Genomic DNA, 27,220 nt, shown 5'->3' on the forward strand with positions numbered 1-27,220 from the left:
GAACAGCCAAAGAGTGGAACAGATTTTGGTGCTCCCCGTTACCTAGTTGATGCTCCAATATATTTAAGAGCCAAGGTCATTAATCTGACTGATTGATGTTGACATGACAGGGGCAAGTTTAATGAAAAGAAACTTTAGAAGAGAGACTTACTGCTGTTTTGTTTTTAAAGCTAATATACTTTTACTTAAGAGAAAGCAAGGCTGTTATCAGAAAATGAGAAACACCAGAAATATAAACCTGACTGTAAGCATATTTCCCAAAGGGTAGTAAAATATTTACCTGACAGGCAATGTGCCCATCCCTAGATAAGCGATGGGCACTATTCACACAATCTTTTCAGATAGCTCTTTCCCTAGATTTGCGTAGTATGCTCACATGCATGCATACGCAAATCACTTTATTAAAAGCCAAACATCTAAGAATTATATTTTAGGTTTTTGTTGGGTTGAAATTAATAAAAGATGATCAATAGGGTAAGAATTTTCTTAAATATTTTAATTGTCTATGAATCTGATCTATCATATCTAAGCAGCTCAAATGGAAGATGTTATTTTAGAGATAATACAAAGCACAATTTTCATAGAATTACATTGAATTTATGGATTTGCTACTGAGTCCAATGTCTCATAAATAATTTCAATGATAAAATAGTTTAAATATTTTGTTTTTAATCATTATGTATAAAATACAACAGTAAATATCACTAAGAAATGAACATGGCACCTTTATAACCGAATGCTGATTACTCAGATAATTCCATTTTAAAGATAAAATAATTCCAAGGCTGTATTTCTATAAATCTCTCAAATTTCACACATCTAAACTACAAATTCAAAGTTAATAAATAAATATACCATAACTTTCAAAACCGACAAGTGGCCTGGCTTGTCAATGTATGCATGTGGTTGTTTGTATCTTCCAATACATCTATCCAAAACTAAAATGTTGGTAATAAAATGAAAATTCGTTTTTAACTACTAATCACACGGAGTAAATATGAGGCTGTCCAAAGGAGATGGTTTGTTTCACTCTTTGTTTTACTTATTACCTAGTGCGCATCCTTGTGTGACACAAATAGTTAAGAACTGAGCTACCAACCAAAGACTGGTGCCCTGGTTCATACCCACAGACCACACCTCAGAAAAAGGCCCAGTGTTGCTTCCAAAAGGCCATGGCCATGAAAACTTTATGGAATTCTGTGGACCAAGGGGCACCCAGGAGGAGTCAGGTGAGAGGGCTGCTGAGGGAAAGCACTCCCCATCTCCGTCTGAGAGCCTGGGTGTGGCCTATCAGCTGCACAGTCTTACACTAGGAAAAGGGCTTTGCAGGAGTTCAATAGAGGCCATGGCACACAGTTGAGAGCAGCTGTTCTCCCCTTCCCAATGCACGGCCCTTTCCTACAGTTCATGTTGTGATGACCCCCCCCTCCCAAAATAACTATTTCCATTGCTACTTCCTAACTGTAACTTTGCTTATAATCGGGCGACCCCTGTGAAAGGGTCGTTGGACTCCCAAAAGGGTCGCAACCCATTGGTTGAGAATCGCTGCTTTAAAGCAATAGTTTGGAGTAATGGTTCTCAATCTTGACTAACATTCAGAATCACTTGGCAGCTTTTAAATTAAGTATCAAGGCCTGAGCTCCCTTCTGTACTGATTAACTCTGGTTTTAGTGGTTGGGAGTGTATGTGGGGGTGGGATGGGGCTCAGTGTTTTTTGCAGGAAGTTGCCTAGGAGATTCAAGCTTTCTTTCATGATTAAGAACAACTGACTTTGTGATTTTCTAGTATTTTTATATTTGCAGCTCCATGAAGCTCTGCTACAAAGCATCATTAAATTGACAATATCCTCTTTCCTCTATGTTGTCAAAATTGAAAAACAAAAGAACCACAAAAACCAGAGAATTATACAAAATATTCAATATTCTGTCCCTTTTAAAAATAAAGGCCATGTAGTATTGTATTATGGCTTTAGAACAAAGAGCGCTGAGCAGATTAAAGATAACCTGAAAACAGCAATAACATATGCAATTGGGCATGTGTTCTTATAAAACAGGCAGTCAAAACTATTTTTACAGCTTAACGTCACATGAAATATTCACTCTCTTGCATATGCTCTAACTGGCTTAAGATATTTTTACATTTCGTTGATTTAAAAAACAAAACAAGAAAACCTCATTTCCATATTATCCTGCATTATGCTCTTCTTAAATCTTCAAAAGTCATCTACAAGGTAAGTCTCATCTACACAAAGTACCAGTTAATCCAATACTTCCAGTTATTTGGGGTTTTGCTCAATGGCAGCTTTCTAGAGACATCAGGCTGGAGGGCGACTTCAGCCTCCTTGAGACCTACTTACTTACTTTGTCTGCAGCTGCTAACAAACTGTCAGCCATTCTGTCAAGGTTCGGTGCTTTGCCTGTATAAACGAATCTCATCATTTCTTTAAACACCTCAGGGTCTACATCATTTATTTCTACTCGATTCTGTTATTTAGGAAAAAAAGGGGGTAGGGCGAGAAGGAAACATAAAAAAAAAGTAGTCTTTAAAGAACTCACACATAAGTGTCCCCACGTAAATCCTAGATAGTGAGTTAGAAGCCCCAAAGGCACCATCAGTACTTTATATCTCAAGAGTCCACATAGAGATATTTGTAAATGCAACTCTAAATTTGAGGAGAGTAAATCTTTGGTAAGCTAAGCATTCAGAGCAAAGAAAGTACATCTAAAAAGAGACACAGACACTATGTAGGTGAGAACCAGGGTCAGTTGGAGAACCCACACCCACGCCCACACCTGGACTAGTCACGTACTACCTTGTAGGAAAATAAGCCCGTTTCTCGATTTAAAGCAGTTAGAAAAAAGACAAGAAAAAAATAATTATGGGCTAAACAGAGCCATATTATAATCTCTCAAATAAAGGATGAGGGTAATTTAGTATTTTCTTAAATCCCTAAATTCTAACATAATACGGAAGATCCCCTAACCAATGATTCTATCCTCAAAATTAAATAGAATTAGGAGCTCAAAAAGAACTTGCCATCTCAGAAATCTTCCACTAACTACGGCATGCTTACTTACTTGAGATATATTCTGCCCAAAGAGGACTAGTTGCTTTTTCGTCTGTATTTTTGTATTTAGTTTCTCTCCAGGGAACAATAAACACTAACCAATACTTCTGATCATTTATTGTCAATAACTTCTGATGTCAATGACATCTCTCCAATTGAAAGCTTATCAAGAAAGCTCATCAGTGCACTTGCCCAGACTGATCATCAGAGGAAAGAGCACAGCTATTTCCTCGTGGTCTCTAGTTCTACTGAATGAACACAGCTGAGCCAAGGGAGACATTCTGGAGTTGTCCAGCTAGTCATTGTACAAACAGCAGAGATCTAACTTCTGACCTCTAACCTGACCACATTTTACCTGACTACAGAACTCAAATAGATTCAATATGGTTTTCGTGATGAAAAGAAGAATCATGAAGGCTACAATCAGGGAATGTACACTTAAGGATGGCCCTCTCCAGGACAGGCCTTTTGGAGAAGCACCCAGTCCACCCTCCGAGTGGCACTGACACAGCTGCTACTTTGAATAGTGACGGAGCATCCCACGGGGCTCTCATACGCTACTACAAAGACAGTCTCTTCCCACCTTCCCACTGGTTCCTATTTTCCCCTTCTTACAATGACAGTATGAAGATGAAAATATGTACTGCTACGTTTAAAATTCCCATTTTATTGTTCTACATTTGCACAAATTCAATATTAAGCCTTTCAACTATATTTACCTTTTTGCTTTCTTCCATTTCATGTTCAAACATTGCATTAAAAACTGGAGAACGAGCTGTAACAAGAATTAAGCGCCATTATTTAATGCATAGTTTTATGGGGGGGGGGGGAAGACTAATTCTATGACTCAAAAGTAAAAAGTACCTGCAAGCACAGATTTATGAGCCTTGAATTCTTGTCCTTTCACAAAAAAGCTGCAATCTGTGAATCTTGTGTTTTCCCAGAGATGACCTAGATCTTCTGCTAGCCGGCACTCGGGTACCTTGAGAGTGTTTGTGTTCGTATGTCCTGATATATTCACCGAGTCTTGGACAACACTCACCTAATTACAAAGACAGCAAGGAAAAAGCTTTCACAAACTGACATCAATAATATGTTACTGTGCGTACTTAAATTTGTGTTTAAAATTATTTGAAAGTTCCAATGTACCTTGGAGTTAAAAAAGCCTTTTTTCTGGAAACTGAATTGAAAGACATAATTTAAGTAAAAGAAGTAATATAGAAAAAAGTTAGAAACACACAGAATTTCGTTAATTAGTGAAATATTATATAAACAGCGTATCAGTTAGTTGGATTAAGAGGCATTTCCAACAAAATATATGCCATGCAAAACAGTCCAAAGATGTTGTACTATAGCCTACTTAAACCAACGCCTGCTGCCATCTAGTCGGTTCCAATTCACAGCTACCTATCTGTATAAAATCCCTGAGTCTATAAATCTTTACAGTAGTAGACAGATACCCTATTGTTTCTCCCACAGAGTGGCTGGTAGGTTGGAAGTCAGCCCAAGTCCAATATTTACCCATCAGTGCCATGTGGGCTCTGCCTCCTATACTGTGGTGAGTGGCAAATGGAGTCTTAAGAGCTCACGAGCAGTCATCTAAGATACAACTATTACCAAGATACAACTAAGATGAGGCTTTCTATTACCGTAAAGAGTTACAGCCTCAGAAACACACAGGATAGTTCTATTGTGGTCTTCAGGGATCATCATGATTTGGAGTTTTTGGTTTACTCCCGAGAAGAATGATAAACATTAAAAGCCTATGGAAACAATTACTGCAATGGACCATGAAACTCAGTCTTCACAGCCTCAAGAGAGTAGAACAAGGCAGTTCCTGACTAGCAGTATGAACTGCTCTACCAAGGCTCGTTTTAGAAGGTCCTGTATCGAGTAAAGGAAACACGTGGAACTCAGAATCATAAAGGAGACCAGGCTTCAGGAGACTGCCCGCCCTCAGTCAGTCTTCAGGTCTGGAAGAGAATCCCCCTCCTTTAGAATGCCCTCTGAAGATCTACAGGGCAGCACTCCCTGAGCACAAAGTTCAGAAGAGTGCGGGAAGAAGACTTATTAGAAAGAACACAGCAAGGGAGTAGGAGAAGAGATGGAGCACTGAGAGGAATGCAGTGAACGAGGGGAACAAAATGGGTATGAATTGTTGAGTATAAGATTGACGATATGTTTTGTAAACCTTCATCCAGCTCACAATTAAAAGTTAAAGAAATAATTTCCATATAATATTAAGTGCATATAATTTTTAATTTCTCACACAAATGTGGCATGGGGTGCAAATCAACATTTTACACTATTAAAAAAGAAAACAACCACCTATCTACAACATACATGCTGGGAATTATTTTAAGTGTCATTCCTACATATTTCAAATCTAGTGAAAGTAATTGAAATTGCAGAAATTTTCACCAAAAACTGATAATTTTTTAGGTTCATAAAATCTTTTGTAGAAAAATCAAGAGCCATACAAAGATTCTTGCCTACTCGATAACAAAGGTTATTATGATTATGACACTATTTGTAAGACAGTTCTAGTATAATGTGGATTAAGTTATCTTCCCTTAAAATGGCCATATACTAAGCACTTTATAAACTTTCCTACGTGTTTCCAAGTCAGCTTTAAAAAAATAATATGGTATTAATTTAGATATTTCACATCACATTTAATAAATTGAAAAACCTAATAAAAAAGAAAAACATAATACACCTTAACTAGTAAAGCAAATGTTCTAGAATAAACCTTTTTCAAAAACACAAAAGGTACTTATCTAATTGTCGCTTCAACTGCTAAGTTTTGGGGTAATTTGTTACACAGCAATAGATAATATAAGTGCATTCATTTAAAAACATTTCAGAAGGTTATGTTAGATGTTATTAAGTTTAAATAAGGACACATATAATAGTTAACTGCACAAAATATAAATTAAAAAAGATAAATTTCATGCTAGCACATAAAATATCAATGTATACACTTCTAAAGAACAAGTGGAAAACCTGTATTACATATTTACATACTACATATTACTACATACTAACCTTTTGGAATTATATGTACATAGAAATAATCTAAGCTAACCACTTCATTTTATTTTAAGAGTCAATGTGAGATCCAGAGAAGGTGAATAAAGTACGCTAAAGGACACAGCTAGTTAACAGCAAAGAAAGACTAGACTTTTATAAGCAGATTCTTTTTTAGGGATATTTGTAGAGCACAAAACTTCTTGGGATTTAAAAAATTTAATTATATGACTTTAAAGCAACTATGGTTCAGAAAGCTTTCACTACAACGTTGTAAAATATTTTTCTAAATATGAGAACTACGATTACATACATAAATAAATCTACTAATAAAGAACTACAATTATATATATAAATCTACTAGCCTATTAAGTTTTTAATCACAGATATTTCTAAAACTTTAATAGCTACAAAATAGAAATAAGCTTCAATGACCCTTAACTAATTGCCCCCCAAAGCCATATGTTATAACTTAATGATACACAAACTAAAACTGTGTTGGTGTTAATATTTGGGGCTCAGTTATGATTGCTTTTTATTACATGCAATATTTATTTGGCAATATCAACAGTGTTCTTGAAATTCCTAGAAACTGTGAACTGGCTTCATTGATCACATAATGGAATATTATGGAAGTTATAAAACTGTGATGCTACATTTCATTTAAGGAGCCTAGGTGCATAGCGGGTTATGCGTTCCGGCAGTCGTTCGGAATCACCAGCTGCTCCTCCCGAGAAGGATGCGGCTTTCTTTTCCCTTAGAGAGTGACGGCCTCGCAGAAGCCCACAGGAGCAGTTCTACTCTGTCCAGTACAGGGTCACTATGAGTTCAGACCAACCTGATGGCAGTTAATTTTGCCACATTTCATCTAGGAAAGGATTTCACTCATTTTATTAGCTTAACTAAAACAATACATTCAACATGGACATTTTCTAAAATAAAGGGATAAAAATTCAAATATTTATATTAGCAGCCATAGACGTGTATTCTGAATAAGCAACTCTTTTTCAAAAGGCTTTATATGGTTGATATCAACACATGAAACCACAAATTTTAATCAGGACACGTAATTAATATTTCATACACCAAGATTACTCAAGGGATTACTTAAAAGTAAAAACTAATGATCCAACCAAGAATCAATATACACAAGATCTAGTGGTTATTAATACATATTATCACACACATCAGTTTCATAGTTAAGGTAAAATTTCCATTTCTTCTATTATATATTTAAATAAGTCAAAAAGTTCTGTTTGAATGAACCTAGAATGAAAAATTCAGAAAAAAGGCTGACATTATTTCCTGAAGCTAAATTTGCTTTTCTTTCATGCAAAAAATCTTAAATCTGGATTTCCTTCAATACAGAACCAAACTACCAACTTAAGAAATTCGTTTCTGCTTTAAAGTATTTCTGAAAGCTGGGAATTCCCAAAGCTGCACTGCAGTACACTTTCCCTGTTCCAGTCAACATTCTAACCCCCATCATTGCTCATTAACTCCAAAGTGGGGGCTTCTCAGCAGTCATTTGCTGTTTTCTAAATAATGGGTCCTCAATATTTAAAAGTTTATAGTTCAAGATTATCCTTAAAAATTCAGGTACTAGGAATAGTACTGCCCCTCTTTGCTGAGAAAGGACCTTTCATTGAATAAAGCACAAGTCTTTTTAAAATAGAAAGGCGATGGGGGTGGGGGGGCAGATTGACTTTACAAATGAATAAGTTTATGTAACTTTAAATACAAAACACAGTATGTATATTTTATCTGTGAATATAAGGAAATGGCGTGGGTCTGGCAGACAGACTAGTTCAAACCGACTTCATTTCAAGAGATGAGCAATGACAGAGCTGTTGATGATGCTAGAACCGTTTACCCGTGGCCCCTGAGACACTGCTGGGAAGCTGCAAGATTATGCTAGGTCCTGCACAGGAAGGGTAGCGCCAAACTGCCTTACCTGTCTACAGCACCACTTGCAGGGGAGGGGGAGGAGGCAGTTCTTTAGGGTGTCTCAGTGCAACGCTTCCTCCTCTTCTGCAAGCAGTGCAGGAGACGCTGCAGAAGGAAGGGGCATCCATGAGAGTGGTGGAAGAAAGAAATGGTGGGAGGGCATGAGGACGGTGTACTAGGAATACGCTTTGCCCAGCTATTCTAAGCATGGCGCCCAGAGAATAAGCATCTCTAACAGTAAAGATGCATGCTTCAGGACTAAAAACTGCATTTGGCCTACAACCAATTGAAAACCTCTGTCCGAATGGATTCCTTAGTAGGGTTATTACCACATGTTTTGGCATGTGAAATACTAAGCACGATTCAAAAAAGGATCTTAAACTTAATCTCAGCCTTAATTCTGAATTTCTTAGTTGCCTAGGTTCCAATGATATATGCTAAGGAAAAACTGTAAACACTATTTTAATTCTTTTTTTTCTATTTTAATACTAAAAGGAATATTTTTTTCAGAGATTCGTTCACAAAATACTTTTGCTGTAGTTGTTTTCTTTGAGTGAAACAGCCTTTAAATTCTAACATTATAGTTTTTGAAAATTAACACTTGGAAATTTATTTGAGATTACTGATAAAATTCAAGAAGTGTCCCCTTGATATAAAAGTTGCTGAAAAAATTTAAATAGCATAAACTATATTTATTTAGACTATTACTCAGAATATTTGTCTATTAATAACAAATGATTCAATAGCTTCTACCCCTGCTTACCAAAATTGCTTAATGATAAATCCTACTCAAGACATGCTCTATCAGCCAAATTGTATTCATAACAAATTCAGCATACAGTTCACTTAACTTGTCTAAGTGAAAATAAGATGCATTCTATTTGCACTGTGTAATCTCTAGGGCCATATTTCAATTATTATTATGACACAAAATAATGACAAGCAATTAAGTTGTAATCTTGCCAGGAAATTTTTACACATTTTCTCTAAAGAGATTAAAGCTACCTAAGTATCAGTTAAGAACATTATCATGCTTCGCAGACACTCGTCTATCCACAAAACCCTGATGAAATCTAGCAGTGAAATCACTGAACTATAACCTTTTTATCTACTTTCAACATTTCTAAAATTATATTACTGATATTCTTTATAAGTTGTATTGTTCATGTAATAATCTTTAAATCACTTCAAAGAATGAATCTCAAAAGTTTATGTACATTAAGACTACTTTACGATACCAATGACAGGCACAAATTCAAATTACAAAATCTTCAGAAATTATTCAGCAAGACAATGCTGCTAACTTAAATATACCTTATTATGTTTATCCAAAGACACAGGTGGGTGTCAAACATCTGATTAACTATTAAAATCTAGAGTAAAACCTATTGTGTTCAATTCACAGCTACCTACAAGGCTGCACACACAGAGCTGTGCATAGGGCTCCCGGGGCTGCAAATCTTCACGGAGCACACTGCCACCACTTTGTTCTGTGAAGGGGCTGTGAGTTTCCAACCACCAACCTGTCACTGAGGAGCTGGGCACTGTAACCCTTAGAACACTATCTTCATGTTTCAGGTACTTTTCATTATGGTTTGCATTTGGATTCAATCTGATAAACTTTTGCTAGGTGGACTGCCTCAGGCATCAGGACACAATGCCGAAGCTCCTGGTTGTGGACAAGCAAAAGGCTGTGGTGGCTGGAACTCATCAGTGGCCCCCAAAGACCTGGTAAGCTACTCTCCCACAAGGATCCTTGTCAAGGAAACCCTGAAAGGCAGGTCCACTCTGTCCTATAGCGTACCTGGGCATCAGAATGGACTCAAAGAGGATTTCTGCATGTATACTTAAAAGCTAGATATAATGACAGAAATTAGAGAAATAACTAATTTCCAAATGGACTACTACTGCATTGACTCCTATGGCAAAATCTAGTCAGCTATCTATAGTCAAGCACTTACAAATAACACTTTACCAATATAACCATCGAGTTTAAAAGTATAATCAATACTATTACAGTTCATACTTTTGCAAAATCAGTAAGATGTTCCTTAAATGAAAGAAGACCAAAAAAGTACCTACCTCACAAAATAATGTAAGCTTATCATCTGGTAAAAGACCATTAGCTTCATCAAGCAAAAAATCCCTTCTAATGAATTTCTTAAAGCCCCAGTCCTTCCCTTGCACAAATCGATAGGCTCTTTGGCTTTCTGGTGGAAAACAGAATATACGTATAAATAAAGCATGTACTAAACGAATATATTAATGACAAAATAACGGAATAAAATGAACATTGAAAAAGGGGTTGGTCAATACAGGCATTCAAGAATTATAGATGTGTTCTCACAAATGAGATTTCATTACAGTGAAGGTGGTACCAGATCACTCCACATGGCCACTCAAATGTTAGCCATCGTAAAAGGACTTCAGTTTTGAGTGTCTGGGTCCTAAAGAGACTAAACGCCTGATCACATTTTGTGGAGAAAGAAGGGATCGCTTTTATCAACTGAGGTCATGGGAGACAATGAAGCATGATCAACTGGCACAGGCATACTGTTCACCAGCTCCTATCAGAGCCCTAATTACAGCGTATTCTACCTATCATTTCCAGCTCCTCCCTTTAACACTGGATGCAAGAAATCACTACGTTGTCCTTTAAGCTCTGCTGGGACATCTATACCACTGACTTAAAGTTTTAACAGACGACAACAAAACCATTACTTGGTAGAAAACTTAAAAAGTTTCTTTAGCAGCTTTATGTCTTTAGATGTAATATTTTTAATCCTCCCAAACATCCCAAATTATATTTCTAGTATAATTTTATAAGATTTAATAGCTAAAATTAATGTTACCAATACCTAGTATGCTGCATAATTGTTGTATTCTGAAAGACAAACTGTCAACAGTAAGTAGTCCCTATGTGACATGCAAAGACTACACTAGACATAGGACACTAGCAATAGACTGGTACATGTAAGTCAAAAAATGCTGCCACTCGGGTTCCAGTTTGGATTGGCTTGGGTTTATTCCAAGCAGAAACTGTGTAAACGGGTCTCTGCGATTGGCGGATGGCTGCAGACAAGCTCTCCCAGCAATACACTTGTCTTAGACTCATCACGGTGCCTTTAAAGGGTGTACTCAAAACACTGGGATCTTCTGGGGCAGCGTGGTCCGTTCAGAGGGTAATTAATAGTGAATGTTCTTTACAATGCAAAGGAGTAATCCTTATTAACTGATTTTTCTCTAAAGATAAAACTATCAGAGAGAAAAGAAATTTCAGGCAAATGAAAAACTGCACTGGAGGGAAAAGGGCCAGCAAAGCTGCATGCAGGCATCGTCCATCACAACAAAGCCCGCCCCCCTTCGCCAGCCTTGGAGGGGCCAGGCTCTCCTGCAGGGATTCTGCTGGGCAATCTACCTATCCACCGACACCGTGCCCATTCAGACTTCCCTCGGCGCCACAAATTCACAGAATGCCACCAAAGTTGCCAGAGTTTTTCAGGGAAAGGTAGAGACGAGAGAGAACCCTTGCCTTCAGAAGTGTATACACCTACATGGAGTATATGTTGAGAAACGTCAACTTCAAATCTTTTGCTTAATAAAGATTTCTATGGTTGCTCAGTCATGCTTTCTGACTTGAAAGTCTAATCCTGAAAACACTATTATCTTAAAGAAAGGTCAGACGACATGAATACATGTATTACAATGACAATAAAAGGCACTATTTTTGAAACTGCATGTGTGAATTAGATTTTCTGTGATAAAAGTTATTTGTTTCTGCGATTAACATCTAGAAATAATAAAATTTAATGTGGCAATTTATGATATATTATGATATATTTTCCTACTGTGCATATTGCAAAATTCTTATAATATTCTGTTATGAATTTCAGGTTACATAGTTTCATCTTCTATAGATGTAAATCTTGGACTGGATTTAACAAACCCTGTGACAAAGAAAAACTGACTGCTTTTAGTCAATGTCTAGGTCACTGCTTAAAAAAATTGTATCTACAAAATGGCAAAATATTCTATCTCATTTCACATTACTCTGAAGATTTTATTACTGGCAAAAATAGCAAGGAAGACAGGAATATCTTTTGAACACGTATTACACTGTCAAGTACTGAACGAAGCATCTTACTTTAATAGCAATTATTTTCCCAAGAGATAAGTGAAAGTCATTTTAGGGCATTTTAATGAAAGAGTTACATTTTAACAACATTTTAGTTTTTATTGGTCTTGTGAAGTCCAAGATTTAGTAGAACAATCATGTCTATGCTAGTATTTAAAACGGATCAAATACTGGCCAAATTAAGTGTTTTAAATGAAGTAAATTTTGATGGAAAATATAATTCTCCAGTTTTCTTTGCAAAAGTGCAGAAGTCACATAACACAGTTACACAGAGACTTCTTCACTCAGTTTTCAAATCACTTACCCATTGCTTTTGTTTCTTCCCTCTTAGCATTCAGAAGGGAAAATTTGAATTTTGCTCGAACTTCACTTTTGGGGCAGCTGACTAAAAGCAAATATAAGGACAAGTAGTCTTTACTTTCATCATCTAATCCCTTGGGGTTTACCCTCAGGCACCTGAAATGAAACAACAGGCTCACAGGGAGGAACATGGCCAGCATTCAAAACAAGAGAGGCAACACGAAAATCATTCATTAGACAACATCCCAGAGTACTCGGTAATTAAAACATCCATGAGTCTTTATCATTCTTTACACTATACTGGGGATTCATTACCAATCATATAAAATTAAACTAACATTCACTCAGGAACAACCATAAAATCATAAAGCAGCTGATGGGAAAACCTCAAAAAGCCAACAAGAAACATAAAAACGAATACGGCCTTACCATTTCATTTTGTCATTTGGACCAGATGAAAATGTTGAGCTTTTTAACACTTCACCCATTTCTTCTCGACAAAAACTGAAGTTATTAATTGTCCACATGTAGGAAAACTTTACCACTTTAACCTAAGAGATTCAGAAAACCACTTTAACAATGTAACTTTCTGTTTTAAAACTCGTCATATCCTATAATCCACTTTTCTAGCACCATTAAAAGCTACACACAAGCTTCACAATATTCTCCAACTCATCTAACAAGTTTAAATGGCCCATCTCAAAAGGCAAGGCACCTTTTACAGCAGTACCTGTGTGTAACACCAGCTTTCTGCTATAGGACCAGCAGACATGTCTCCAGGCAGAGGCGGCGTGGGCTCCTGAGACATTGCCACGTTATTGCTGTCGTTTAGAATTTACGCAGTATCCAACACCGTTAGGACTCTATCTACAAAAAAAGAAGTTCCATTTACTGATCAAGAAGTTTGACTGTGGCAATGAAAGTCATGAAACAATTCCTTCTCTCTAATTAGCTTATGATGGAACAAATATATGGATGTGGACTTTTGTGATTTTTAAGAAATGAACTTATCAGTCTTCATGACACAAAACATTTGAAATTTGTACAAGAACACTTAATATTTATAGATCAGAAATCATACTGCCCAATCATGCATTCCAAGTATTACAAATCAACTATCATTTATCTTAAATAGTAAAGTCATAAACAGAGAATCACAAAACAATGTGGAAACTGAATGAGAGCAAACAATTGTATCGGATTCATTTTCCTTTATCTTTTCATTGACATATGCACGAAAAGCAAAAGGGCTGCAGAGTTTACAACAGCGGTGAGAACGAAAATATTAATTACTCGTGCTTTAAGATCCCAGAACTTTCCACCGAGTGAAACAAAGTACAGGCAATGCTTTAATAATCGTAATACAGATCTTCACTGTCTCTTTATTTCGCACAAACAAGCTATCTTCTAAGACTTCATCCAAATCAAAGCTTCCTACAGAGCTCAACCATAAATTTTCTTCCAGGATACATAATTAATTACTCATAACCTGGCCAGAACATTCATGACTAGATGATACTTCCCCACCCCCCACCCCAAAGGTTGAATGTATCCTTTGTTTCTAGATCAAAATTTTAATATGTTTACTTACTCACAGCTTTTTAAAATACCTTTTCTCCCAACTCACTGCCACCAAGTCAAAACTCATAGCGACGCTATAGGGCAGAGTAGAACTGTGCCTACCCACTAAGATTCCAAGACTGTTAATTCTTTACAGCAGTAAAAAGCCCCATCTTTCTCCTATGCAGCAGCTGGTGGTTTCGAACTGCTGACCTTGAGGACTATAGACTAACATGTAACCACAACCCCACTGGGGCTCCCTTTTATAACTCTAGTGGTAGGTTATTGTTGCCTTCACAGACCCATCTACTGTTTGACTGGAAACTGACCACGGGAATGCGTTTATTTCTGGACTAGAAGGGTGAGGTAGGGCCATACTCTCAGATATTCCTCCAGTTTCTATTCAACCAGTGAGCCTGGAGGTTTTCATGATTTCGAGTTCTGTTACATTTCTCTATCTAGGACCTTCTAATGGGATCTCTTTCAAAGCAATTCATGGTGATAGCCAGATACTAGCTAGCTCTTCTGGTCTCAGGGTGGTGGAGACTGATGTCCTTTACTTCACTGGACTAACGGCTTCCATATGTCTTATATTGTTTTCTTTCTTCCAGACAGGGAGCGAATTATCATTAAGACCCCAGGTGCTACTCACCAAAGTAGGAAGTGGGCACTGTGTTTGTGGACTATGTTAACGACTTCATTTGCCAAGAAAAGGAACCCCAATAGTGCAGTGAATATAAGAATTGGCTGCTGCTGCAAGATCAGCAGTTCAAATACACCACTGCTCAGTGGAAAAAAGATGTGGTGATGTGACTCAATGTCAGTGGGGTTGGTTTGGTTTTGGTCTGCTCCTCTGAATTGGCTGAACAAGAGTAGAAAATCCTTACCAATAAGCAGAATAGTGGCCTGCAAAGAGTATTGTTTAAATAAACAGAGAGCTGTCAGGTCTATTCTCAAATGAAGGTTTTACCAAAGAAAACAATGAAGTTGTGCGTTCACACCTAAAACCACTGTAGAGAGTGCTTTTAGATCACTCTGCACCTGTACTGTCTAATACAGCAGGCACTGCCCATCATGCCTCTATCTGAATTCAATCAATTTAAATAAAATTAAACATCCAATCTTTCATTTAAAGATTCATTTTTTGTTTTGACTAGACATCCATAGTTGGTAGCTACCATGAAAACATTTCCATCGTACTAAACCAAACGCACTGCAATCCAGTGCAATCCATTCTGACTCAAAGCAACCCTTGAAGACAGAAAAGAACTGCCTCTGTGGGTTTCTGAGACTCTTAGAGGAAGTACAAAGCCTCTTCTTTTTCCTGCAGAGCCGCTGGTAGTTTTGAACTGCTGGCCTTGAGGTTACAAGCCCAACATGTAACTATTATGCTGCCAGGTCAAGTGCTGACAGCTGTCATAATACAAAGCCTTATTGAACAGTGCTCTTTATGTTCTTTGGTAGGGCTGCTCAGTTATCATTTCTACTTACATAACCTATAAATCCGCAAATAACCTCACTCACTGGTATCCTTGTGGCTCATATATCTTATAGGCTATAGCATTGAGTAAGGCAAAACAGGCAATCATTCAATATGGCCTATAAGGGAAGCAGCAGCAGCATCACCACCACCACCACCACCACCACCAAATAAATACGTTTCCCTCCATCACTCAAAAACCTCAGCCCCTAATCATTTGTGTCCTAGGCCACTGTCATTCATGGAGATCTTGTGTCTTCCATATTGGCCATCAAGGCAGAGTGTTGACTATATTTTATTTAGGAAAAGTTAAATAAAAGGAATGGTTCTAAGTACATACTGTCAGTTTTACTACCCACTACTGACAGAACTCTGATCACTATAAACATATCGCATGCTTTACTAGCTCACACATGGCACAAGCTAAAAGTAATAAGTGAATAGCTACAGAATAACTACAATTCTAACTTGTAAAATTATCACAGGCAGAGGGATGTTTTTTGCAATCTCAATTTTCACTTCCTAATTCCAAAAAGAAGCTCCCTCTTGTCAAGTCAATTCCAACTCACAGTGCCCCTATTACAACTCAAAACTCACTGCTATTCCGTCAATTCCGTCTCAATAGCAACCCTGTCGGTAAGGGTAGAACTGCCTCTGTGGGATTCCAAAGCTGTAACTATGGCATTCAAAGTCTCACTTTTCTCCCGATGAGCAGCTGGTGGTTTAGAACTGTTGCCCTTGAGGTTAGCAACCTAATTCATAACCACTATGCCAGCAAGGCATTAGTAATGAAAAATACAGACTAGAAAAGCAACAGTTCCTTCTGTGACATCTATAAAATAAACTACATTAAAGCTAAAGAATTAATCTTAAAACAACACAGCAAGTTGTGGGCACATAGTGATGTACATTTTCTATACTTGTTCTGAAAACAGAATAAACTTACATTGGGAACAATGTTTCCCTTCTCTTAAAGGGTAAAAGAAATCCCTTCACAGAATACTGCAGGAACATAACCGACAATCTGGGTGGACACTCCAGTTAGAGAAAATGCATTACTACAGTATGTTATGCACTTCCGACCACTGTTGCAGATGCACCCAAAGAAAGAGCCTACAACCTTTCGATGAATTTCCAAAATCCTAAAGCCTTTCCCAGGTTTAGATGTAGTTATGGGGCTCGGCTCCTAACCTCAAGGTCAACAGTTCAAAACCTCTAGGCACACCATGAGAGAAAGATGAGGTTTTCTACTCCCATAAGTATTCAGTCTCAGAAACTCTCAGGGGCAGTTCTATACTGCCCTATAGGGTCACTAAGAATTGGAATTGACTTGATGGTAGTGAGTTTGGAGAGTTTTGCTTTATATTATCAACCTGGCAAGAAACCCATAATCTCAGGATAGATTTTGTGCAAACATGCATATCTCTATTACTTTTCATTGGCGTGCACATGGAAGGCCTTGTAAATGGAGGAGTGGAGAATGGTACCATGTATTTTGAGAAAGCCGCCTACCTAAACTGTAATATCACTTTACAGCTTCCAAAATGGTTAAATAAAGAAGACAAGTGGAGTTCTCATTCACTACTGATAGCACTATAAATTGGTGCCGTCACTCTGGAAATATATGCTAAAGTTGATAGTCACTACACAACATGGCTCAACAATTCCTCTCCTACACTAATACTCTACAGAAACATGCATTAAAATATGCGTAACATGCACACACACACACACAAATCATAGCATTATGAATGAGGGGGAGTACAGAGTTGGGGGGGGAAATTGGACATCCCCTTGCAGAAGGGCTGTGGGGAGGAGACGAGCCAATCAGGGTGCCTGCCATGTAGCAAAGATGAAATACACAATTTTCCTCTAGTTCTTGAATGCTTCCCCCCACTATCATGATCCCAATTCTACCTTACAAATCCGGCTGGACCAGAGGATGTACACTGGCACATATAGGAACTGGAAACACAGGGAATCCAGGACAGATGACCCCCTCAGGACCAGTAGTGAGAGTGGCGATAACGGGAGGCTGGAGGGAAGGTGATGGAGAAATGGGGAACAAATTATAAGGATCTACATATAACCTCCTCCCTGGGGAATGTACAGCAGAGAAGTAGGAAAGGGAGACGTCAGATGGTGTAAAATATGACAAAATAATGATTTATAAATTATTATGGGTTCATGGGGGAGGGGAGAGTGGGGAAGGAGGAGAAAAAAATGAGGAGCTGATATCAAGGGCTCAAGTAGGAAGCAAATGTTTTGAAAATGATGATGGCAACATATGTACAAATGTGCTTGACACAATGGATGGATGGATGGATGGACTATGATGAGTTGTACGAGCCCCCAATAAAATGATTAAAAATATATATGCATCAGAATATAAAAAAACTAGGTGTCCACCAACAATAGAAGGGTTCGACTATGGTTAAATTGAGGAACAAGGAGTCCCTGGGAAGGTTCAAACCGTCCACAGACTCAGCTGCTGGCTGAAAGGTTAAGGGCTTGAGTCCACTGTCACAGGGGCACTTGGGAAAGAGACTTGGGGTTCTACTTTGGGGAAAATGTAGCCACTGAAAACACTAGGGGGCAGTTGCACTCCCATGCAAATGGGGTTGCCCTGAGTTGAAGTCAAATGGAGCAACTTTTATGTACATGCTATAAGAATTATGGTGCTGGGGAGGAATACTGAAAGGACATGGCCTGCTAGAGGTACAAGTAAAGCTCTCTTGAAGAGCTATAACCAGAATGCTCCTTAGAAGTGAGTCTGGCAAAACTTCATCTCATGTACTTTGGAAATGCTAACAGAAGAGACCAGTCCCTTGAAAAAGACAATAGATTTGGTGAAATAGCGAATAAGAAGAAATGAAAAAGACTATCAACAGGATGGGCTGACACAGTAGATGTAATCATGGGCGCAAATATAATGTCTGAGGAAAAGGGTGAGCAGGCAGTGTTTAATTCTGTTGAACATACAGTCATTAGGAGGTAGGGCCAACTTGAAGACACTTAAAAACAGAAACATGATGAAATGTATTCATCTTTTGATTTAATTTCAGTAAAAGTCTACTTAATATAAAACAGCAAAGCTATATTAATAACTAACAAAACACTCTTGATGGTTTAATGCTTGTACTGAAATCCTGTACCCCAGTATTGTATTCTTCCACCCCATAATACTGGGACAGGACACTGAATTTTCCCCTTATGTTAATTTTAAATTTTCTCATATTAAACAAAGAAGGTGATCTTAAAGTAATAGAAGGCAAAAGTCATCATTTTTAAGAGAAACAAATTCTTAAAAGGGCTTAACAAAGCCACCACACTGACATTACTCAAATATTCCCCTCCCCTCCCTCTTACCTTCGGAGGGCATTCTAAGTCACCACTTATTGAGCAGAAACTCTTAAGCAGCCCTGACTCCTTAACATCAGGCGTAAGAAATAAATAAGTAGAAACTATTAATAAATTCCAAACGAGTACTTCCAGGCCAAGGGCTATCTTCAGTTCATTAATGTAAGCATTTAATAATCTGCGGTCAATAACTGTTTGTGCAATAAATGAATGGTGCTACCATGGGGAGGAAAAGAACAAGATAAAAAATGAGGCAAAAGTGGCAATGAAGTTTCAATTAAGACGTTCAACGTGAAGTCTTCTATTTTTCCATCAGTATATGACAAGATTTAAAATCCCAAGATGAAGAACAAAATCTATACTTGCACACAGGACAAGTTTCCTCTATGAGAGGGGCTCCAAAAAATGTGTCGAGACACTAGACTAAAAGATTGTCTCAAATATTTTGAAGCTCTCTCATATCTGACCATCCTGGCCTTGAGTTTATACGGTAATTCTGTAAAAATAATTGGCTGGGCCACAGTTTTACAACGTATTGGTTAGTTAGTTTACTATGTAAATAAGGTATACAGACCCTTGGCTGGATTCCTCACTCGGAAATGGATGATTTTTGGTCTGCTGAGGTGATTGGTTAGTTTGTGATCTTACTGGGGGAATGGGGGCCATAGTTTGAACAACAAGGTATATCAGCAGCTAAGCCCTAAGAAATTTTTAGGGAAATCACTGGGAAAAAGAGAGCTGTAATCTGAAAATAGCAAGAAACAGTATGAGGGAGGAGAAGCAGCTAAGAGGTAGCAATGGGTCCCATAGCTGAAGCAAAGAGCCTGCAAGCAAGGCCAAGCAGCAGCTGACAGCTGTCCTGACAGTTCCAAGTTCGTTCCAAAGGAATCCAATCCCTAGCTGTAACCTGTTACTTTCCTAACAAACCCCTCAACTCTGAGTACAATCAGTGAGCTCTGTGAAACGCTGCAGCAAACCACAGAACCCAAAGATGGCACAAAGAGCACCAAGGGGAGGTGTGGGGAAAAGAAAAGTGTTCATAGGTTGCTTCTGTCATGTCACTGTACCTCCCACCAAATGAGTGGGCGGGTACTAGAGGGGATGAGTTCCTTTTAGTTGCGACTTTCCTGGCAGGAACAGAGCTGTTTCAGAAGCAGGCACAAATCCCCAGGACCACCTAGGATGAAGAGAAACCAGCAGAACACCTGGGAAGCCCTGCCTGAAGTAGCAGAGCAGCAGCACAGTGGGCTGGCTTCCTGGCCCATGGAGGCAGAGGCCAAGGGACCAAGTGGCAGCTGAAGAGTCTGAGGACCACAGAGAGAGGCTTGGCTGTTGAGTGAGCAGAGAGGTTACTATGGACCTGTCACTGAGTCAATTATAGTCTCAATGTTTTCTGCTTCTGGTGTGTGACAAAGTGTTAACTTCCCTATAACTTCCCATGCTTATGAGGATTGTCGGTGGTTTTGATGTGGTCATTGCAACAGCTCCTGGACCCAACAGAGAAGTAGTGTGCCATGGGAGGTACAGCTGGTGTCAGAATAGGCTCACTGACATTTTAAAGCTGGCTTAGTTAATAAAAAAAAAAAGTGGGCCATGGACCAGGATGTGAATAGCTCTGCTAACACGCAGGATGCATCGGAAAGTGGACTATGGAAAATGCAGTTGAGTTAAAATTTAACACCCTATCATCTGATCTTCCTTATGATCCACTTACATTCGTTCTAGTTTTTAATTTTAATATTTATTGCTTTATTTTCTATCGCAATTTTTATATGTTTTACTTTGCTACTGTTGTTAGTTTTTTTTTTTAATTGTTCTTCTGTACATGAAATCTAGGTTAGGTAAATCTATCAACAGTTAACTGGATTAATGGTTCCTTGGGGTAAGGCAAGGGAGGCTGGGGGAAATGGGGAGCTAATAACGATGAGTTCGAGAAGGAAGGAAATGTTCTCAAAGATGATTATATAACTCTTCTTGATATCACACAAGTCAAGAATAACTATTGATTTGTATGATATTTGAATTGTAAGCCAAAAAAAGCTGTAGGGGAAAAAAAGACTAGAGTAAAAGAAAGAGAAAAGGTGGAGGCACAAGGTGGAGACATATTCCCCTACCTCCTCCACACAATTTATCCAGGAGGGGAAATAACTGATGCTAAAGGTAATAATGGGAGAAAGGTGAAGCTTTCTACTTCCATAAAGAGTCGTGGCCACTCCTAGGGGTAGTTCTATAGAATTGCTATAAATCAGAACTGCCTCAAGGTATTGAGAGTTGTTTTTTTAAGGTAATAAATTGGTATGGAGGCTTGGAGAAGATGGACATTTAAGACATCCTTATCCTTCAGGTCATAGGAACCAGTTTTGTGCTGATTCTTCCTTTTTCATTATTCATTAAGGCAAAACCCCAAAATAAAAACTGGCCTTAGTATTGCAAAGCAAAACTATCTTTCAATTAAAATGACAAGTCTTCACTATCGAAACACAAAATATTCTGAATTCGCTCTTCATAAGGTTCATAGGAATAAGTACCATATATACTCGAATATAAGCCAACCCGAGTATAAGCCGAGGTACCTAATTATTACCTGGGAAACCAGAAAAACTGATTGACTTGAGTATAAGCCTAGGGTGGAAAATGCAGAAGCTATTGGTGAGTTTCAATAATCAAAACAAATGAAAATAAAATTACTAAAAATGGAGGCATCAGTTGGGTAATGTATTTAAATATTTTAAATAAAAACATAAATAAAAGAACAAGTCATTTAGCATTAGTAAACCAGCACAGCAAGTGGAAAATAGGTTCAACAACAACAATAAGGTATCAACAATGATACCTTATGAGTACTATTCCCTGAGCTCAATCAGCAACCAACTTAAAATGTAAAGAGTTAAAATCCTTCAAAACTGGATTCCTCATCATCATCCGTATCCCAATGCAGAGCTTCAGCTAGTGTGAGGTCATCATAGACGCTGTCCTCACTGAGATCGCCATCATCACCATCACTGCTGTCATTTTCATACAAAGCACAGTCTTCACTGCCATCCATAGCATTACTAATACTACATTTTTGGAAGGCACGTCACACCATGTCTTCTGGAATGTCTTCCCATGCATCTCGAACCCATTTTGCTATTAACTCTATGTCAGGCTTCATGAGATTTCCTCCTTTTGTTAGTCGGGCTTGACCAGATGACATCCATTCGTGCCACATCCTTCATCCATGATCTTTAAAAGGCTTATTCAAAGATACACGTCATCGGAAGGCTCTGATTGGTTAGCTGTGAGTAAACATTCAAAGCCCTGCAGTGTCAGTGGGGCTTTGAATGAACAGCAGAGAAAGGGCAATCACCCGCGAGATAACGGGCACTCGTCCGGTTACCTTGGGGGCCCCCGAGGGAGATGTTACACCTCACCGGGGTACCACTGACTCGTGTATAAGCTGAACTCCTCGGCTTATTCACGAGTATATACAGCATATCACAGGTTTTTTTTTTTGTTTTTTTTAAACGTTTTATTAGGGGCTCATACAACTCTTATCACAGTCCATACATATACATGCATCAATTGTATAAAGCACATCCATACATTCCCTGCCCCAATCATTCTCAAAGCATTTGCTCTCCATTTAAGCCCTTTGCATCAGGTCCTCTTTTTTTTTCCCTCCCTCCCCGCTCCCCCCTCCCTCATGTGCCCCTTGTAATTTATACATCGTTATTTTGTCATATCTTGCTCTATCCGGAGTCTCCCTTCCCCCCCTTCTCCGCCGTCCCTCTCCCAGGGAGGAGGTCACACGCGGATCCCCGTAATCAGTTCCCCCTTTACAACCCACTTACCCTACATTCTCCCAGCATCGCCCCTCACACCCTTGGTCCTGAAGGTATCATCCACCCTGGATTCCCTGTACCTCCAGCCCTCATATGTACCAGTGTACAGCCTCTGCCCTATCCAGCCCTGCAAGGTAGAATTCGGATCATGGTAGCTGGGGGGAGGAAGCATCCAGGATCTGGGGGAAAGCTGTGCTCTTCGTCAGTACTACCTTGCACCCTGACTGACCCATCTCCTCTCCTAAACCCCTCTGAGGGGATCTCCAGTGGCCGACACTTGGGCCTTGGGTCTCCATTCTGCACTTCCCCCTTCATTCAATGATATCACAGGTTTTTTTCGATACATCCATCACAGCAAATCAATATTCTGATTAAAAATGTAGTATCAGAGAAGAAAATAAAAAATATAATCTAGATATCAAGTTAATCCTAAACTGCACTTTATATTCTAAAACCAAAATGAGACAAAACTCACTACCCTTGAGTCGAGTCTTACTCAAAGTGGCCCTGTAATGCAGAGTAGAAACTCTCCTGTGGATTTCAAGACTTCCACGCTTTACAGGATAGAGTAAAAGGCCCCATCTTCCTCCTGAGGCAATTTATATTAGTTCTAATAAAAACATCAACAAAATGTTTACTCTTTATGTGTAAAAAATATCAATAAACTGTGTGATGTGGTCCTTTCTCTTTTTAAAGGAAAAGGTGATCTATATAATTAAGTTATTTATATAGCTTAAATGCGAAACATCAGATTTCAAATTTGTCAACATTTCCACAAATCATTTAACTATGTAAAGAGCATTATGCTAAGTGTGAGTATAATTCATTTAATTCTTCTAACAAGAAGCCTGGTGACACAGTGGTTCAGTGCTCAGCTGCTAACCGTAAGGTGGGTTGTTTAAACCCACCACAGGAGAAAACATGACAATCTGCTTCTGGAAGGATCTACCACCTTAGGGTAGTTCTACTCTGTTCTATTGGATAGTTATGAGTGGTAATCCAATTGATGGCAAGATGTAATTCTTAAAAGCCATCACTCTATAAAGTAGGACCGTCACCGTGCTGTCTTACCCATCGGGCAACAGATACACACTACTTAAGTGGCATGCGCTAACCTATGCTGCCTACAGAGAGAGCATGGAGTAAAGTAGAACTAAATTACCCTGACTTCACTTGGGACACTGGCCACTGTTTGGAGGACTTGAGGTTAACGAATCTACAACCTAAAACTAGACTATTCTGACTCCTGGTGAGCCCATGTGTTAGAGTTGAACCACGCCAAGCGGGCTCGCTGGACCATCATCTTTACAGAAACAGAGGGCTACACCTCCCTTCCGCACTGCTGCTAGGTAGGTTGAAACCGCTAATCTTTAAGTAAGTAGCCAGGAGCAAACCACTCAGAGACCTAATTATAAAACAGGGTAGTATTAATTCTGAATTTCATTGATTCTAAGATACCCGTACTGTCCAGATTTGAACATTTATGAAATTGAGTTCATATTACAATTGTAACTGACATTTCTGTTTCACTTTCCCTCTCTCAGGAGCACATAAAATGACGGTACATGTGGTAATTGGTAGTAACTGCTTAAAAATTAGGATACCATTTATAACTCATTGATTAGTGATAAAGGGGACATCAGATAAAATATCTAGAGTATTAGACACAGTGTCTGGTGTAAGTGCTTTGAGAAAAGTAATTCTTACCACTCACTAAAACAACCCAAATCAACTTAAAACATTTCACTCAACAACAGTAAATACATTCTTTTCCAGCACACATGAAACATTTTCCACAACAGACCATAGATTAGCACACAAAGTAAGCCTTAATACATTTTAAAAACCCCGAGATGCTACAGTTTTCTAAGGTCATAGTAATATAAGGTTAAGAGTAAAAATCAGATATATGGAAATTGAACAACATCCTGCTTAAAAACTGCTAGCCACTTGAATAAATAAAAATTAATTTTCAAAATTACTTAGAGCTAAAGAGAACAAAAACCTTTGTGACACATCAAAACAGTATTGAAGGTGATTTCTACTAATAAACACACACATCAAAAAAGTAGAAAGAACCTAACAACACCTTAACCCAACATCTGTAACAATCAGAACAAGAAAAACAGTAGTCTTTGGCCATCACGGGGCAAAAAAAAGAAAGAAAAAACTCATAAAAAAACAAAAATCCATCCACGCATCCTTTGTGTCAAGCACATTTGTCGTCATCATCATTTCTAAAACATTTTCTTTCTACTTGAACCTTTGGTATCAGCTGGATTGTGAAAAGAGTTATAAGAGCCCCCAATAAAAATTTTAAAAAATATTTTTTTAATTAAAAAAAAAGTGTAGGGGTGGAGGTTCAGCCTGTCAATAAGGTCACAGCCTAATTGTACCTCCTTGTGGGCATGGCCTTTTCATAAGAAGGGTCCTGGGAACTGCCCCCACTCTCTGCCTTCACCTTACTGCTGGCTAGCCCTGGTTGCTGCAAGCCCTGTGCTATGGCCATCGCCACTGGATCCACACAACTTTGCCCCCACCGACCTGTGATCTTCCTGCATTCTGCATCATTGCATGTGGCTGGGTGAGTCTGAAAAGGGACTTGGGACCAGTATCGGACTTATGGACTTGAGGTGGACTGGGCTGTTTGCTTGATATGTAATTACTTCTTGATATAAAGTTTTCTCTTACATATTAAAAAAAAATCCAGGAGCAGACTTCTTTACCAGAGAATTCTATCAAGTATTAAGAGTTGACACCAATTCTATTCAAACTAGTCCCGAATGTAGAAAAGGACAGTAAATGTTTGACCTCATTTTATGATACCAAAACAACCCTGAAACCACGCAAAACATAACCAAAATAGAAAGTTACAACCAATATCCCTTATGAACACAGATGCAAAAATTCTTAACAATATTCTAGCCAACAAATATTTCTTAAAAAATACATCATGATCAAGTGGAGTTCATACCAAGTATGCAAGGATGGTTCAATTTTTTATAAGCAGCACAATTCAGAATTATAAATAAAATGCAAAAAAGCAGTTGTAACCATCAATTAGTAATCAGAATTTGAAATGTACAAAATATGAACACTCAAATTATAAAACAGCATCATTGACATTACAGGCAATTAAAACTTGTTGAATGAAGATCATCCACTGATAGTTGCAGTTATACATTGACAAGGAGCTGCCAGAGGTTCAGACTGGGTTCATAAGAGGACATGGAACTAGGGATATCATTGCTGCCATCAGGTGGACTTGGCTGAAATTGTGTTTTATTGACTAAGATGCACAGCATTCAACTGTGTGAATCATAGCAAACTAAGGATAGCCTTGCGAAGAATGGGAAATTCCAGAGCATTTCCACTGTCCTCATGTAGAACACCGACATGGACCAAGAGGAAGTTGTGCGAACAGAAAACAGGCATATCGGAGGGTTTAAAATCAGAAAAGGTGTGTGCAGGGCTGCCTCTCTCACCACAGCTATTCAATCTACATGGTGAACAGATAATCGGAGAAGCTGATTATATGAAGAAGAACGTAACAAGAATGGAAGAAGGCTTATTAACAACCTATGGTATGCAAATGGCACGACCTTGCTTGCTGAAAGTGAGGACTTGAAGCACTTACTGATGAAGATCAAGAATATCAGCCTTCAATAATGAAGGCTATAAAGGCTTTATATTCTTCCATGTAAAGAAGACCAATCGTCTCAACTGGACCAATAGCTAGCATCATGATAAATGGAGAATAGATTGAAGTTGTCTTGCTTGGTTGGATCCACAATCAATGCTCACGAAATACGCAGTCATCAGATAAAATGGCTCACTCCACTGGGTAATTTCAATCAGCTCATATGCATGGGAAAATTGGACACTGAATAAGTAAGACCATCGATGAAGAATTGATGATTTGAAATGTGGCGCTGGCTAAAAATATCGAAAGTATCACAGACTGCTGAAAGAACAAACAAATATGTCTTGGAAGAAGTAGAGCTAGAATGCTCCTTAGTGGCAAGGATGGCGAGACATTGTCTCACGTACTTTGGACAAGATTATCAGGAGAGACCAGTCCCTGGAGAAGGGCATCATGCTTGGTAGACAAGCAGCAGGAAAAAAGGTCCCCGACAAGATGGATTGACAAAGTGGTTGTGACAATGAGCTCCATTTGAAGCTGGAGCAGGCTAGGTAGTGCTTTGCTCTGTTGCACATCGGTCGCTGTGAGTCAGCACTGACTCTACGGCACCCAACAGCATTCTAGAGTAAAGCTATTTCACTCTACTGCCATTGAAGAGCTTGACTCGGGGACCTCTTAGGTCAGGGTGCAACTGTCCTTGTGGGTTTTCAAACCTGTAACTCTTCTCAGGAATAGAAAGCTTCACTTCATTCTTTTTCTACCCACAGAGTGGCTGGTGACTTTGAACTGCTGATCATGCCATGTGATTAGCCTAAAGCATAACCCACTACACCACCAGGGCTCCTGAGTGACGTTACTCCCTCTGGAACGGACA

At 38.6% G+C, this 27,220-nt stretch overlaps 1 protein-coding gene across 6 annotated transcripts in view; it reads right to left on the reverse strand.

The window, feature by feature from the left end:
* Positions 1 to 27,220, reverse strand: part of SPOPL (speckle type BTB/POZ protein like) — a 55,123-nt gene that overhangs the window by 11,464 nt on the left and 16,439 nt on the right. For 2 of the 6 annotated variants that reach the window (XR_012779379.1, XM_075530016.1), the window contains exons 2-8: positions 13,210 to 13,346; positions 12,909 to 13,030; positions 12,484 to 12,635; positions 10,127 to 10,254; positions 3,932 to 4,109; positions 3,787 to 3,842; positions 2,361 to 2,483 (exon numbers count right to left, since the gene is read on the reverse strand). Coding sequence is in view for 5 of the 6 variants with exons in the window: in XM_075530016.1 (XP_075386131.1) it covers positions 2,361 to 2,483; positions 3,787 to 3,842; positions 3,932 to 4,109; positions 10,127 to 10,254; positions 12,484 to 12,635; positions 12,909 to 13,030; positions 13,210 to 13,287 (837 nt within the window). In the remaining variant the exon portion in view is untranslated. Of the gene's footprint in view, positions 1 to 2,360; positions 2,484 to 3,786; positions 3,843 to 3,931; positions 4,110 to 10,126; positions 10,255 to 12,483; positions 12,636 to 12,908; positions 13,031 to 13,194; positions 13,347 to 17,436; positions 17,535 to 27,220 lie in introns of those variants that run through there. The other 4 variants (XM_075530018.1, XM_075530017.1, XM_075530019.1 and 1 more) reach the window with 4 other exon arrangements.

Source organism: Tenrec ecaudatus, chromosome 13, assembly GCF_050624435.1.
Source record: "Tenrec ecaudatus isolate mTenEca1 chromosome 13, mTenEca1.hap1, whole genome shotgun sequence".
NCBI classification, from domain to species: domain Eukaryota; kingdom Metazoa; phylum Chordata; class Mammalia; order Afrosoricida; family Tenrecidae; genus Tenrec; species Tenrec ecaudatus.